The sequence below is a fragment of the Fistularia commersonii genome, chromosome 3, assembly GCF_037954325.1.
Source record: "Fistularia commersonii isolate RoL2024-O1a breed Wild chromosome 3, RoL_Fcom_v1.0, whole genome shotgun sequence".
NCBI classification, from domain to species: domain Eukaryota; kingdom Metazoa; phylum Chordata; class Actinopteri; order Syngnathiformes; family Fistulariidae; genus Fistularia; species Fistularia commersonii.
The window spans coordinates 3,884,537-3,900,393 of record NC_141286.1 but is presented as its reverse complement, the minus strand read 5'-3'; the positions used below and the strand labels follow the sequence as shown (position 1 = coordinate 3,900,393).

At 38.3% G+C, this 15,857-nt stretch overlaps 1 protein-coding gene across 3 annotated transcripts in view; it reads right to left on the bottom strand.

Annotated features, from left to right (window-relative positions):
• The window catches only part of pde3a (phosphodiesterase 3A, cGMP-inhibited), a 65,900-nt gene that overhangs the window by 13,714 nt on the left and 36,329 nt on the right, over positions 1 to 15,857 (bottom strand). For all 3 annotated transcript variants that reach the window (XM_086141933.1, XM_086141943.1, XM_086141952.1), the window contains exons 2-8: positions 9,306 to 9,551; positions 4,292 to 4,437; positions 4,122 to 4,216; positions 3,731 to 3,974; positions 3,193 to 3,269; positions 2,537 to 2,733; positions 1,420 to 1,557 (exon numbers count right to left, since the gene is read on the bottom strand). In XM_086141933.1, coding sequence (XP_085998059.1) covers positions 1,420 to 1,557; positions 2,537 to 2,733; positions 3,193 to 3,269; positions 3,731 to 3,974; positions 4,122 to 4,216; positions 4,292 to 4,437; positions 9,306 to 9,551 — 1,143 coding nt within the window. The remainder of the gene's footprint in view (positions 1 to 1,419; positions 1,558 to 2,536; positions 2,734 to 3,192; positions 3,270 to 3,730; positions 3,975 to 4,121; positions 4,217 to 4,291; positions 4,438 to 9,305; positions 9,552 to 15,857) is intronic.

Below are 15,857 nucleotides of genomic sequence, written 5' to 3'. Positions count from 1 at the left end.
ATTATCATTATTATTATTATTATTATTATTATTATTATTGTTAGTAGTAGTAGTAGTTGTAGTATTAGTATTATAAGTTGTAATAAGTATTAGGGAGTATTAAAGGGAGCCCCGTTTGAGAGAACTAATTGGCATAAATATGCTTTTATTTGTTTGTTTGTCTCATATTAGAATGTGTTCAAAAGCAAGACTTATTTCTTTTAAAAATTTGCAATTTTTAACATTTTTTAAGGCACAGCCATTGTTTTACTAGCGCAATGCATGCTGGTTTGATGACGTATCGAGGTTGCTCATGTTCATTCTGACTTTCCGCTGGAGTTAATTTGAGCTTGGTATCCTTCGGGACAGACGGTAGTAATGGCACATTGTGCTGTTTTTGGGTGCCATTTCCAGTCCAAAGGGAGCGATGCTAACCTACACAGCTTTCCAAAGGACAAGAAGAGAAAAAAAAGGAACGGGAAATTGCTTGTGGACGCACACAACTTCCTAAGGATCCGTGGCTGTGTTGGTTCCTTCTCTCTGGATACATTTGACGCCTTTATCTGAGCCAAGCTGCTGAAAGAGCTCACCGATGCTGCCAGTTTTAAACGAACAATAAAACCCGACGCCGTGCCTACGGTTTTCTTTCACAAGCATACAAGAGGTTCTTGGGAAATGAAGAAATGCCACAGGCAGGAGGTGCTGGATGTCCTCCTGCGAGGATGTCAGCAACCCACGACTGCAGAGGGAGCATCTGATGACGAAAGATCGGGGACGATCACAGAGGAAACTGAAGACCAGCCATTCAGTCCGTCAGTGCTGCAGTCCTTAAGCCTCCATCGAACAGCCAATGACAACAAGCGAAGCTCCTTACAACAGACGCTCTCTCTGTTAGCATAGCGACGAAGTTGCCACGAACAGATCGGCGATTTTTTTCCGACTCTTGCCTCTTTTTTCGTCTTCGTTATGAAGGTCATTTTGCCTTCTGTCTCCAGTGGTGTCCTCCTCGCTCATGTCTCTTTCGGGTACAAATAGGAAGGGTTGCAGAGATGATATGTTTTTGCAGCTTACGGTAAAATGAATGTGGACCGAGCCCAATTCAACCTTATGACGTCACCACCCAGATAGCATTGCGACGTAAACAACAACGGCAGAATGTTGAGTTTTGGTTTTTTTTTTTACATTTTTTTTAACATTTTTTTACAAAATGTTGAGAGATTTCATTATTGTTTTCAAGTATCTTGCACAAATATTGATCAAAAAGGACAATTATATCTTGGTAATCGGGGATCCCTTGAATGATCATGGCTGGATTGTATCATGGCACAACTTTATAAGGGCAAAAATATAGAAGGATGCATCAAATCCCGCAAATGAGAGCGTTTTGCACGAAGCTGTAACGTGAAGGCCGTTCTTGCCAATAACGTAACATAACATTACCTGGCTGAGAATGCAGCCCGACTTGCCGTGAGTCTTTTCCACGAGCCTGAAAATTGGAAAATTCCAGTTGTTCAATTGACTCATTTGAGGCTCGAGGTCAGGCGTTCCCACGGGCTCCGGGGCCAAAACGGGTTTGTCCTGTGGGTCACAGAGGAAGGTGAAGAAAACGGATTTAGAAAGGACAGATTCTAATCATATTAATAGAACATGCAACAAATTCTACAATGATGCTGTGAAATAAGAGGACTTTGACCATTATTACTGATCTTTATCTATCTAATTATGTATTGAGCAGATTCAAATCAGATGATATCAACATTGAAAATATTCAAGAAACATTTTGGGGAGAGTTTCTGTGTTAAAAATAGACTCAATTTTGACACGTATTTGTGGATTAATGATTTCCTCTCCTATTATTCATCGACCAAGAAAGCTCTGCTGTGCGTTGTTGTTGTTGTTGTTAATCGACACAATTTTGACCGCTGTTATTGGAAAATAAAAATGTGTGCTTAATCTCTCTTCGGATATATCCTTGGAAAAACAAGTGAAAAAAATAATTTGTGCAGGAAATGTGTCATTCTTTTTTTGAACACTTTAATATTTGCATGCCGAAATTCCAAAGTATCCTTAAATTACAAATGTTTTATAGCCGGTCATGTTTTAGATTTCGTTTTTGGACTAGTATGTGTTACTTCTCTTTAAGCATAAAGTGGTGTAGAAATAAAACATTGTTATAAGAACTTAAAATGTGTACTTAAAAACACAATTGAAAAAAAGGTTGCATGAATAAATGCTAATGTTGGTTCATTGTCCAGAGAGATATCGATATTCTGATAACAAATGAAATACACACAAGCTAATATGAAAGAACACACACACACACACACACACCACTCGAAAAAAACATACAAACCAACCAAACAAACGACAATATCTCAAGTCCTTTTTAAATGAAATTTTGTACTTTTCAAGCCTTTTCTTGATGTTTATTCAAATGATGACAGGCTTTGTAGATATGCTGTAGGAGAAAAAAAGTAAAAGATCGTACTCTTCATATCCTCATTTTCATGAGAATGTCCTGAAATAAAAGGTGTAACCGCACGAAAGAGCGCCCGACCTCAGGTGACGGCAGGAGCGGGTGCAAAACAATGCCATCTGCTGGATACTCCACGCAACCTTCCCTGGCTTCGGGCGGCTTCTTGCCTCCTTCCCCCTCTTCTTCATTCTGTGCAAAGTCACTGCTGTCACTGTGGTTGGTCTCATAGGTGCTGTCGTAGGTGCTGTCGTAATCCGATGACGCCACCGCTCGCTCATCTGAGAATGCAAAATGATAGAAAACGTGAAAAAACGGGGTATGGAATGCGCTAAAAAAAAAAAAACAACGGGTAGGACTAGCGGTGAGATGCGTTTTGAGATTTTGAGTTCAGGGTGATATTTTGCCAGGAAGAGACGACCGTTGTATGTTAATGACTTAGCTTTCTAGGAAAAAAAATTTAAATATCGCAAGACTCCTCAACTCCTATCTTGTATCTGAAGGAGTAAATCCAAAATTGAAACTATATCTGGCAACGGGGAGACAAAGTCTTATTGCCGGCCCGGGGGGCTTGCAATTTTGGGCTGAGGCCTCGAGGCTTTTCATAATTGATGGGCTCAGTTTCCGTTTTAAAAGAACCTGATGGAACCCAATTGTTGTCGTACTCCTGGACTGAGGTTATATCAAATATCAAATTTGACGCTGTGATGGTTATTTTTTTTTATTTTATTTTTTTTTACCTGGATGAGGTATTCTATCTCCTTTGTCAACAGATTCTACCCCATGGTTTAGTCGATTGTTGAACGGCCTGCCGCAGCTGGTAGCAAGAAAACAAACACACATTAGAAGCAACTAACTTCATTACGTTCAACACAAATAGTCAAACTTTATTCCACTATCTCTGAATTCACTTCTTATTTTTACAGAATAATAATACAGAATAGATTTTTTTTATCATTTGTTTATACTTGACCGCACATTTTAATGTGCTACATTTAAATATGTTTTCTATAGACATTGACAACAATGAGGTTAGTTCATGACAGTCACACATTTAAAGATGAAAATCAAGAGTAAGTATTGTAGATGTTATATTATAAGAGAAAATTTAATTCACATTAAAATGAAGTCCAGCTTTGAATTAAAAACAAAGAAAACTGGACATTAAAATTTTAATAATGGGACATTGAATAATTACAAGGCACAACATTGTCAATCAATCACATACATGTTCAGTAGCTAACTAATCGAATTCTGATGGCATTGTTTTTTTTTTACCTGCTACAGAAGGACGGGGGTCGCCAGTGCGGGGCGGTGGAACTTGGGGCGCTCTGACTGTGAGTTAAGGCCCTGTGATGGCTCTTCTGGGCCACCGAGGCGGGGGCCCGCTCCGTCAGGGGCCCGGCGAGCTCCGGAAGCTGCACCGAGCACGTCTTGATGGTCGGGCTGGACACGGGCGTCCCTTGGACGGGAGGGGAAGGACATGGAGAGCCCAGAGGTGATATGTTGGACGGGGGGAAACCTGCAGGAGAGATCCACACTGTATCTGTGTAGAAATAACTTAACGTACAGGGAACACGTGGAAATATATAAAGCGGAGTTTACCAGCGAATACTGAATATTAACAGCCGTTGCAAATTTTGACGTCTTTCTCGATTGTTTCACCCACCTGATCTTCCCAGTGGTTTGCTGTAGAGGTGGTTAGAGGCGGACATGGATCGGCTCTTTGAGATGGTCGTCATCACTGAGTTTTTCCACGGTTCGCTGGATTAAAGCGTGTGAAGAATTTGATAAATACACAAACCGTGAGGCGAGACCGTCTGCGAGTCCTGCCGTTACCTGTCTGCGTTGTGTTTGATGCTCGCGGAGCGGTCTCTACGTACAGGGCCGGGCTCCATGGTGGGCAGGCCCGTGGCCGAAGTGGTGGTGGTCCAAGTCGATGAAATCCTCCTCAGCAATCCCGGAGGGAGACTCCGTCTCAGTCGCTGCATATGATAAAAACAAAATGAGCAACGACAACAACAATAATATTCACAAATATACATAGGTCAGTATTTCAGTGTGATTATTTTGAACAGTGAAGCCCCACATGTACAGTGTTTGGATACATATTTCACAGTACAAGTACATTGTTTCCTTCTTCTGTGTGGCAGGACGACTGTATTTTGATGATTTATTTGATGTGCAAATGTTTACTCGATACATGCTTTGTCTCGATTCCGACTCAGGAAGCAGGAAGAGGAGAAACATTTCTAGACTGCTCTTCAAATACTTGCTATACCTTTATATGTACGACTTCATTAATGCCCAACTAAAAATTCTTTCTTACCATAATTGGATGATCATTTTCAGAAACATAACTTTCTTCTCTTTTTTTTGTCAGTTTAGAGGAATTCCAAATAAAATCATTTATATTCTGATATATCCCTTGGTGCCCTGACATACTAACTACTAATGCGGAGCCTTGGTATGCACAGCAGTCATATTCTACTTTTTCCATTTAAATGGTTTGATTATTTTTTGTGCAGTGGTCTGTTAATTGCAGCATACTACTACTAATAATAATAATAAAATTGATAATAATAATAATAATAATAATATGTTAAAGTAATATGATATTAGTATTATACTACTACTACCAATAATAATCATCATAATCAAAACAATCATAGTATATTATATTGTTATGATGATGATGATGATTATTATTATTATTATTATTGTGATTACTATTATGATCATTATATGTTATGGTTGTTAAGGTTATGCTTATGATTATTATTATTAATAATAATAATCACAAATGCGATATCATCTTGGCCACAATTCTGAAGACATAAATAAACCATGCTAAAAAGTAAATTAATCACATGCTGATGGTGGTCTTGGCTCAAAACATTGACTTGAAAATTAATCTTTGAATGCAATTGTTGTGATCATATCCATAGTTTAAAGGGCGAAAAAACGCCCCAATCTGTTTGAAACGCTTTCGCTGACAACTAATTGAATATGTCATCTTTTCACCTCTGTCAAATCAAATAGAAACATCGGATATACATCGGTCATACAGGCTCTTCTAGTTTTTCTTAAACATATGTCAGTTTATGTTTTTTTTGCAGTTGTATTTTCTATCTTCTGCAACCCTGCTTCTCCCCCATCACCTCTCACACATTCGGGATTTATCAATGATTGTGACCATGAAAACTCTTAAACCTCCATATAAGGCACAGGCAGCCCAACCGTGGAAATGTAGTAAAAATCACTAACACTCTGAACGATGTGTGCCTCTACTCCAAAATAGCAACTGTCATCCGAATTATTTTCTTGTGAATCGAAGCAACAGAATAGTTTTCATCTCATTTGAGAGGAGTGAAAAACACACAGACACACTGTGATGCTGAATTTAGGCGAACAATTGAAACTATAAATTTACACTTGCATGCTTTCGTTTTGGACCTTTTTCTTTGCATCTCTTAATAAATCTTCTCCTGTCGATCACTTTTCGCCGGAGCTAGTTTTCAGTTCATGGTGTAAACAAAAAGATTTTGGAAATGTACAACTAACAGGAAGTATATGTTTTATAGCTATATAAATAAATTGAAGATTACGGTATACATATGTGTATATAAAGCATGTACTGACAAAGTTTATTGTAATGTAATATAAATCCAACTATTTTAATACTGCTAAGTTGTGCTTTATAAATACCTGTTATAAAAATAATTTTGAATAATAACACAATGATAAAATGTAGGGATTTTTATATATAACTAGAAAATTAAACATGGATTACTTTTGTTCATGCTCATTGTATTCCCACAGGACTTTTGGTAAGAATTATTGTTGTTCAATTCTGGATTTGGGATTCATTTACCCAAATTCCATCCGATCTTATGCAATCTAAAACACGGGCACTGTGACATGACTAGTTTGTGACCATTGCTAGTTTCCAATGCAGTTGCTATGTTGTTATTCATTGTGTGCACTCATTCATTTGTTTGCTAAGCTAACAAGTTAATTTGAGTGGTGGGACTCGATTCTATTACTCATTTAATTAATCGGGCACTGTGTAATTAAATAATTGCAAATAATCACATTTCAATTGCATTTCAAAACTTGACAGGAGAAAAAAGATGTCTTTTTTTTTTTGTTTTTTTTGTGAAGTCTGCATGAATATGCAAGCTTAAACTACAAAATCCTGTGCATCAGTCTGATCAGTTTACTAAATATGCCAATAGATGAGTGCAAAAAAATCTGTCACTTCATCATGAACTGTTTTACTTCCCGTAAGATGACGTTATTAGCCACACTGTTATTTTCAGCAGCAAAGTTAGCATTACCAACTTGCACATTTGCTGCAAAGTGTTTAGTGTTGATGGTGGTAACAGAGGGTAGAGGTGCTCCGGCGATAAACACGACTCCTTCCCGTACAAATTGCAGAGAACATAATTTTGTTCATACCTCCAGCTGAAAGTTTAATATAAATGTAAATATATAAATATTTAAATTCCCCTTCAAGCGCTGTCGTCCCATCTGTCTTGTCTGCATGCTATCAAAATGTGCCTCGGCGTAATCTGTCCCCTTGGAACTGATGCACTGAGAAAAGTTTTGCGGTGCAAAGTAAAGTGCGATCACAATGAGTTAATTTGATTTATAAATCGAGATTAACGCATTAAGGTCCCAGGCCTGGATAATTTTATGCAGCTTTGTGGCTATTAAGTGTGGCGTGGAAGCCCAATCTTGATGCAGTGCAATATTCATAACAGAAAGCTTGTCTTACATCATATTTCCCTGCTATTAAAAGGTCTCCAATAACGATTCCTCAGCCAAACTACATTCTACCAAAAGCAGTATCCCTCTGCAGCATCCCATGAGAAGTATATAAGCTCTCTACTTTGTGTGGAAATGATAGAAAGTTTATATTTGCAAAGAAAAACCGAACGCTTACTTGGAGATAAAAGAAGCCAAAAGCCAAAGCTTCCAATCTAGATGACTAATTATTTAGGTCATTTGAATGGATAAGAGATATGGACATAACATGGCACTTGGAATGCTAGACGGGTTTAGTCCAATCCCATTAAATTCATGTTATGTTAAGTATTTCCTGACGCAAAATCAAGGTCCTGTAAATTCCTAGTATATACTGGCATTGAGAAACCACTGTGAGAATCTAGTGTAAATACTATAAACAAGAAAACTTAGGAGGTAGGAGGCTTCGGTAAAGATATTATTATCTTAACGTCTTAATAAGTCATCTTAATTCATCCTGACATCCTTAGGTCGGTATGTAGGTAAATATATACAAGCATAAGCGACGTGTTTTTGAACAGCGCAGGCAATCAAGCTGTCTCGATTCACGAATCACGATTCACGATCACGAATGCACATCGCCATTCCAGCACACTCCTTTGAAAATGTTATTTTTGTTCTGGCTTCTAAGCTATAAAACAGGTCAGCGCCAGTGCGCTGAATCGTCGACTTTAAGGCATTGCCGCATGCAGAACCACAAACTCTCAATAAGCTAAAAATGAGGCGCCGTCTTATTCAGTTCCACAACGTGGCTCAAGCATTTGAGTGCACCCAGGCAGTGTTAAACCTGCTGCTCACTCTTCTGGTTGGCGATCCTGCATGGCATCACACGCTTTACTTGGTTTCCTTGCTGCCTTAAGTGCCTGCATACATTTTGAAGCACTGGCCTTGTAAAACATTAAAAAGCCCATTGGAAGCCTGTGCATCATTGTTAGCTACATTACAGCTTCATGTGATACAGACAGAGGGGGCCAAAATAGGATCGGTGCACGCAGGGTGAGGTAAGGCCCGGGTATATGTGCAAGCAATAACGTTAATCCGTCTCCGAGTAGAATTGGTGCTCATACAGAATGGAGATTTTATTTTTGTGCCAGTCTGTTGTGTTACCCATGTTAAATATTTTACATTTGATTTTCAAAGATGCTATCCTTGCATCCTGCAAAGAATCTGTTATTATCTATCCTCTCCTGTCATCCAGATTTCAAAATAATACGCTAAACAAAACATGGCAAAAAGAATAAAATGATACATATCTTAATCTTGCAAATCTTCCACTATGTAAAACCCTATTAACACCAAATATACTTCCCATTTCAAGAATTTTCATATCTGGCATTTTTAGTATGACAGATTGAAAGTGCATTTTATTTTATTTTATTTTATTCTATTTTATTTTATTTTATTTTATTTTATTTTATTTTATTTTATTTTATTTTATTTTATTTTATTTTATTTTATTTTATTTATATAAGCTTTGTGGGACACGGTCTGCATTTCTGCATAATGGAGTTAATCCGTTTTCACCAAATGGCTAAATGGTTTCTCTCCTGACCCTCCGTTTTCAACACTCTCGGGTTGGGGGTGTCCCAGTTCTTCTTGAGATGGAGGCCAATGCCCAACTGACGTTTTTCAGGGTCAGTCTTCGCACTGTGACTCATTCTTTGAGAACCATCTGCACAAAATTGGACGACGAAGAGTTGACTATAAAAGCACCGTATTTAGATATTTCTCTCAGGAATTTAGATTTTAAGTTTGTTCTAAAAGGTGTCATTATGGAGTATATTACACGAATATATCCTGATGTTATGATGAAATAGTTTGTGCTTTGGCACACTTACAAGTGAGGAATATAGAAATAAATTTGATGAGCGGAGAATGTAAGTCATCGGATTTGGTATTAAAATAACCACCCCTTTATTCTTGATATTTCTGGTCATCCTAGTTGTCTGTGCAGGTCTTGTAAAAAAATGTTGTGTTAATTAATTGTTTTGACTTGTCTCGCACTTGCGCAAGAGCGAGGAGAAGCGGGAAAAACACAGTTGACCTTTGGAAGGGCCAGCCTCTCCGCCTTTTCCGGCCCGTCCTCAGAATCAGAGCAGGTGTGCGCCGCCGTCTGGATGTGCGGCCTGTGGAACGGCTGGAGGCTAATCTGGGTGCTGAGGAGGCTGCTGACCGCCTTCAGGGAGCTGCAGGTGTTCGGGGGCAGCGAAGGGTCTGCCAGCAGGTCCGAGATCAAACCGTGGGCTTCGCCCATCACCGCGATGTCCACGACCACGCTGGTGCCGCACGACTGCAGGAGAAGGTAGAAAACAAGAAAAAATTGAAAAGGGGTTAGTTTTTATTTGCTTTTCATGTGAAATTAATGACAGGGTGGCCAATTAAATCACACACTCATCTTCATTGCTAGGGAAATAAGAATAAGAATAAGAATAAGAATAAGAATAAGAATAAGAATAAGAATAAGTAAAACATTCAAGTAAAACATAACAATAATAGATAATAGTAGGAAGGAGGAGAATAAGAAATACAATAAAATATCATCATTATCATCATCAAACCTTTATTCATACTTGTAAGACCACTGAGGTCTCCCTCATTTTCAGGGTCGACAAGTTTACAAGCAAAGCAGAGCACAGCACAACAATAAAATAAGCTCAAATTAAAAAAACAGTAGATAAACTAAAAGCAGGTGAAGATGAGATTAAATTAAAGACAGTACGGAAGCAGTAGATAAAACTCGAAACAAGTAAAAATAAGATCAAATTAAAAAATACAAGGGGGTGGATAAAACTAAAAACAAGTGCAATTGGCTGTACAAATTAAAAAAAACGGTAGATAAACTAAAAACAGGTGCAAATGTGATTAAATTAACGCAAAGTGTCAAAGTCAAGGCTATCAAGAAATGCCAAAAGAAGACGAAGAATATAATAATTTTACAATGTACATTTGGAAATATTATTTAAAACCAATCTAATAGAGGAGGTTACAGAGAAAAGGATTAGATGGAGAAGGTTGATTCGCTGTGGCGACCCCTGAAGGGAAAAGCCGAAAAGACTCATTTTCATCGCTATATCTTTGCAAGAGATTACATTTGTGAACTTGAGAAAGCATAAATGCTACAATATGTGAGCCGTGCATTCTATCAATTTACGATGTTATTTGTAAAATGCAGCGTTGGGTAAAATATTCCTCTCATTATTTACTTGTCGTTATACTACACTGTGAAAGCGTTGTGACTTAAAGGGCAAAAAGAAAAATTTTTCATTGCAGGATAATCTCTCTATCATATCTGATGTATTTTCTATTTGTTTATGCTTAAGTTTAATGGGAGAGCTTACTTCAACACAAAAATGTTTCAATACCAACTGAAATAAAAAGAATCCCTGGAAAGAATAAGGGAATTAAATTGAATTCTATACCTCAAGTAGTAAATACTCCAGCAAATGTAGCAGTTTCCTCTGAAGGTTAGACATATACAGTAACACTTGTACACTTTTCATGAATCAAAGTAACATGTCAAACAACTTTTGAAGGGTCAACCGCGTTCAGCGGCTACTGTGAAAAAGGTCATTTGAAGAATTTCCGCGAGAGACCGTCGATTCGTCTCACACCTAAACTAACCGTCAGTTATCTGTGTCAAAGGTCAAGCATGCGTGGTTTCAATAATGGATCCTGTAAATGTCAACATTGCTAATCATCTCCTCTTTAGCTTCTGATCGCTTTCCTCAAACCCGCACAACACGCTCAGTGCATACACACACACACACACACACACACACACACACTTTGAAACATCCCCTATATCTATGAGCTGTGCAAATCCTATGTAGTATTGTCAAAACACTGAAATACATAAAATTAATTGAGATAAAGTCAAAGAAAGATTGAATCTTTTACTAACTGTAATATTATGACAGATGTAAATGTATATGGACTCGTGAGAAATCACCTCGGATCACAGTTGAATGTTAAGTGAGACCTTCATAGATCCAACAATCAATAAGAAAATGATTCATCTTCTTCAGTGCGGATCATCAGATGTTCATGAAAATGATAATAAACTGGAAAAAAAAAAATATTAATCCATTTGGAAAGTTTGACCTGATTGTAAATCTGAACAGCTGCAGAGAAGGTTTGTGTTTCCTGCTGTACTCCTAAAAAAAAACAAACAACAACAACTACAAAACAACTGTGTCTCCTGTTATATCGCCTTCTGATTTAAATTCAAATATATTGTCTTGCTTTATTGTGCAAACTCCGTCCATTGCATGAAAAAGCAACGTAGGTGTCCAGAGAGCAAAGACAGTCATCCATCAGTGAAATCATTCAGCATAATTTATCCTTCAAAAGGAATTGATCGATCAAAATCAGGAAAACTAAATAGATATGATGCTGAAAAACAGTACTTGAGGAAAACCACAGTATGTGGAGAATATCCATCTAGTCAAACCACCTCTAGCTTAAAATAACGTTTTTTAGAGGCCTCTGAGGATGTAAATGGCTTGTCATCAGAATATATACCTATAAAATATACGAATAGAAAGGGAAAAAAACATTCCTCTTTTCTCACAGGAGGTCTGTGATAGATATTTCGTCTTTCGGATCGAGGGACGCGACGATCTCGGGTGCATTTCAGTTTCCCAGATACGTCTAGACCTCCTCGGTTTCAGTCTGGCTTCCGCTGGCTTTTCCCTCCTGTGCCAGTCACAACTGGTTATCTCATTGAGGGCAGGTTAAGGGCAAGGATTGGCCAATAGCTTCTGAGGAACAGAAGATTTTTTAATTCGTCATCTGGAATTGAGGATTTTCGAGTCCCGATCCTTCTTTGAAAATGTAATACGGTATAGAAAAAAACAAAAACGGTTAGGTTTAAAAATGGCATTTTATAGTTTCGCTTTTAATAGTGCACGCTCGATGACAACCGTTTATTACATGGCGTAATAAACAAACTTGCATTACAATTGGAGCTGATACAACACTGTATCCCGTCTCCAAAACAGTACGGATGGGTCAAATGCAGAGAATGGATTTCCTTGCGCGGATTAATAAATGTGCTTAACAACTTAACAAAATAAGGCCGTAGACAATGGATTTACTGTAAAGACATCAAGCGCTTTCACAGAAGAATGTTGTGTTTCTTCCAACATCACTGGAAAAACCACCTCACGAGAAAATGCTTAATTTCTGTGTTGAAAAACACTGGAAAAGCATTAGAATACTAGATGAGCGCTCGTGGTGTCAAGTATTCATACTCTCCACTTAACTAAAACCATTCATTACACAGTATAAAAAACCTTGAACAAATTAAAAGTCCCTGTCGGTCTCGTAAATTATGCAGGAGGTTTGGATAAACATGTTTGAGGCATTAATGTATACGTTGAATTTTGCTGCCGCAGATGTTACAAGGTAAAAGCTGTTTTTCTTTTTGTATTTGCCTTGGTATAATTGAATCTACAATTCCACAGTTAGGGAGGAAAAATAATATGCAATTGTTGGTTAACAGTAGTTTAGCTAATTCCATGTGAACATTGAACAAAATTCTTTATTAGTGATTGATGAATGAAAAATATAATGTTCCACTGTCAATGACGGATCAAGAGGCTAATTAAAAAATACCAAAACATATTTCCATTATTTCAAAGCAATAATGAACCACCTTATTGCTGACAGAAAAGAATAAATAAATAAAAATATAGTTAGTATATATATATATATATTTATATATATGTGCTATATTTATATATATTCAGTATCTTAAAATGTGTATATATACTTTATTTGTATACATACATGTGTATACATAGATATGTATACAATTCTTTAATTTAATTTTCTATCTATTTATGTATATATATTCGACAGTTATTCTACATGTAGCTTTCGGACAAGTTTTGCGCCCTATGTAGGAATTATATAAACAAATATCATCAAAAAAAATGATATGTGTATGTATACATATATATAATATATAAATACGTATATATATATATACGTGTATATATATACAAATATATGCCGTATTGTTTATGGGAAAAACATCATCCTTGGAAATATAAATAAAAATAATGCAGTGTTGATTGTGGGTAATATAAATGTAATCTGGAGTCGATTCTAACAGCAAGACTTTGATAAAAAATGATTGTAGCCTCATCCTTGTACATTATTTCCTCCACAGGAGCTGCAGACAAAGAAGCCGGATCCTTCCATGGGATTTCGCCCCTCCCGAGGTTGCTATTTTTTTTATTTTTTTATTTTTTTTGTTCCCACTTAGGTACTGATGTTGTTCAAAACTTTTTTGACAAGCGTGTTGCTGTATCGCGCGCTGTCAAAAAACGAAAAGGGGAAAACGAGAAAGACGAGTGGGCGGAAGGAGGGGGGATTACAGGTAACAACGCTTCTGTGTTCAGACGAGGTGACAGACTATTCTTATAATTTGCGTTCTTAAACAGATTGTGTTAGCTCTTCAAACATGTCAGAGCTCAGGGGGTTGTGGGGTGATGCGTAAACAGAAATACACGGAGATTGTTTCCTGGAAGAGCGCCTGTCTTTATGTGTGCGCGTGGGAGTGTGCATGTGTCACCTCAACCTGAACAAAACCCATTAGACCACTCCAGAGCTTTATGACATCCTGCTATTGTGACATTCACCCATTACCTGGCAGTAATGGACTCTGTTCAGCTAATGCCAGGGAGTGGGTGAGATAGAGAGTTTTATTTTGTGTGTGTGTGTGTGTGTGAGTGCGCGTATGAGTGCGCACACACACTTTTGTATTTTTGCGTCAAACAATATTAGCAGCTTTGGAGTGAGGGCATGTGGACGGGATTTTGGTTGAATGTTTCAGGGATAATACTTTGTTTTTACAGCTCATAATTGCTTCAGCTCTATACATTGATGTTTAAAACAACTCCTTAACAAATATAAATAAATACATCCAGCCTAACACGCATGGAAATTGAGCAGATCAACTACTACAGATCACTGTGCCGGTAAAGACATGGCAGTAAGGCAATGGGAGGGAGAAGGTTATTGATTCCTCGCAGCATAAAGGCCCACGGGAGACAATGGGGCGTGGGGGAGGTCGCCAGTCAATGAGAGAATCAACAGCACACACACACACACACACACACACACACACACGTGGGCGCTGATGGGTGTATGCACACAGGCGCGTGTGTAGCAGAAGCTCCCCGGGAGATACGTCTGTTGGGCTTTCAGGGTAATACGGTACATGTTTCTCATAGAATTACGGGTCATAATCCCTGAACAAATGCAGCGCACGGTAACAGAAGACAATGTGAAGGTTCTGACCTGCGATGCTGTACACTGATAAGCAGGTGTGTGCATCAAACTCCTAAAAATAGACGCGCTGATTTAGATCAGCGGTTCGGGCGATTTTGTGAAGCAATGTTAGTTTAGGGTGCGGCTTGAAGGACGTGGTTGAATCAACAGAAATAACAGTGGTTTACAACGATAACAATAAACCCAAACATTAAATTAGCTCGGATATCGTCCCAAAACTGCTTTGTGGATGTCATTACCGGGCTACTGTACTGGATTGGATCATAAATTTTGTTTTCGCCCATCCTGGAACACACAACTGATACCTTACTGCAGGAAATCCCATTAATCATACATATTTATTTCGAATTTCCTTAGACTTTCCAAGTGATCCTCCAAAGCAGGCACCCAGCATAGGGTCACATTTGAAGATGAAACATGTACGCATGCTTGCAAGCACATGCTCATACACACACACACACACTCATTATTGATGCAGGAGAAAACATTTTAATGCAATGCATAATTTCCCTACTTTCTTCTTCCATCAAAAATGTTTTTTTTTTTTTTAAATTTCTTGGATTAATTGATAAAAGTTTCCCGTCTAGTCTAGTCCACAAAAATCTCATGTTTTTATCTGATGCTATGTTTTTAATCTCCAGCGGGGAAGCGGAAGTCAAAAATTCAGTTAGTCACTGAATTGGTTCCCACTGCACTAAATCCAATTTGTCGATAAGGGAACTTTTTCCTCCTCCTCCTCCTCCTCCTCCTCCATGAGGAGGAACTTTTTTTCTGACATCTTGTTTTTTTTATTCCACCTGCCAACATTTAAAAACTAAAAACAGAGGCAGGTGCATTGGTAAGCCACGACTGTCTCAAGTGATTTCATTCAGTTTCTCCAGTATTAGCCTGCTCCTACTTTTTCAGTTATCCTTCATCCCCCTCCTCCCGAGAGACCTCAAGGAGATGTGTAGTCAGATCAGGCATGAAGGCAGATGGTTAGAGCGGAGAAAGATAAAGAAAGAGGGCAAGAGAGAGAGAGAAAGAATGATAGAAAGAGGCGGAGGAAGAGAGGAGATGAGTCCACAGGCAAGCCATGGCCAGTCAAATGAAAACGGGAACTTGCAGGGCCAGCTGAGCTCCTCCAGAGCATGATCCACAATAAAACCCGACAAACGATGCTGCAGTAGAGCGGAGCTGCCTATTTATTCCAGTCCAGAATGCTTCATATTTAAAGACCCCCCCCCTCCTCCTTCCCCTTCCCCCCCACCCCCGCAACCCACTTTAATGCTGAAGGAGGAGGGGACTTGGTTGCATA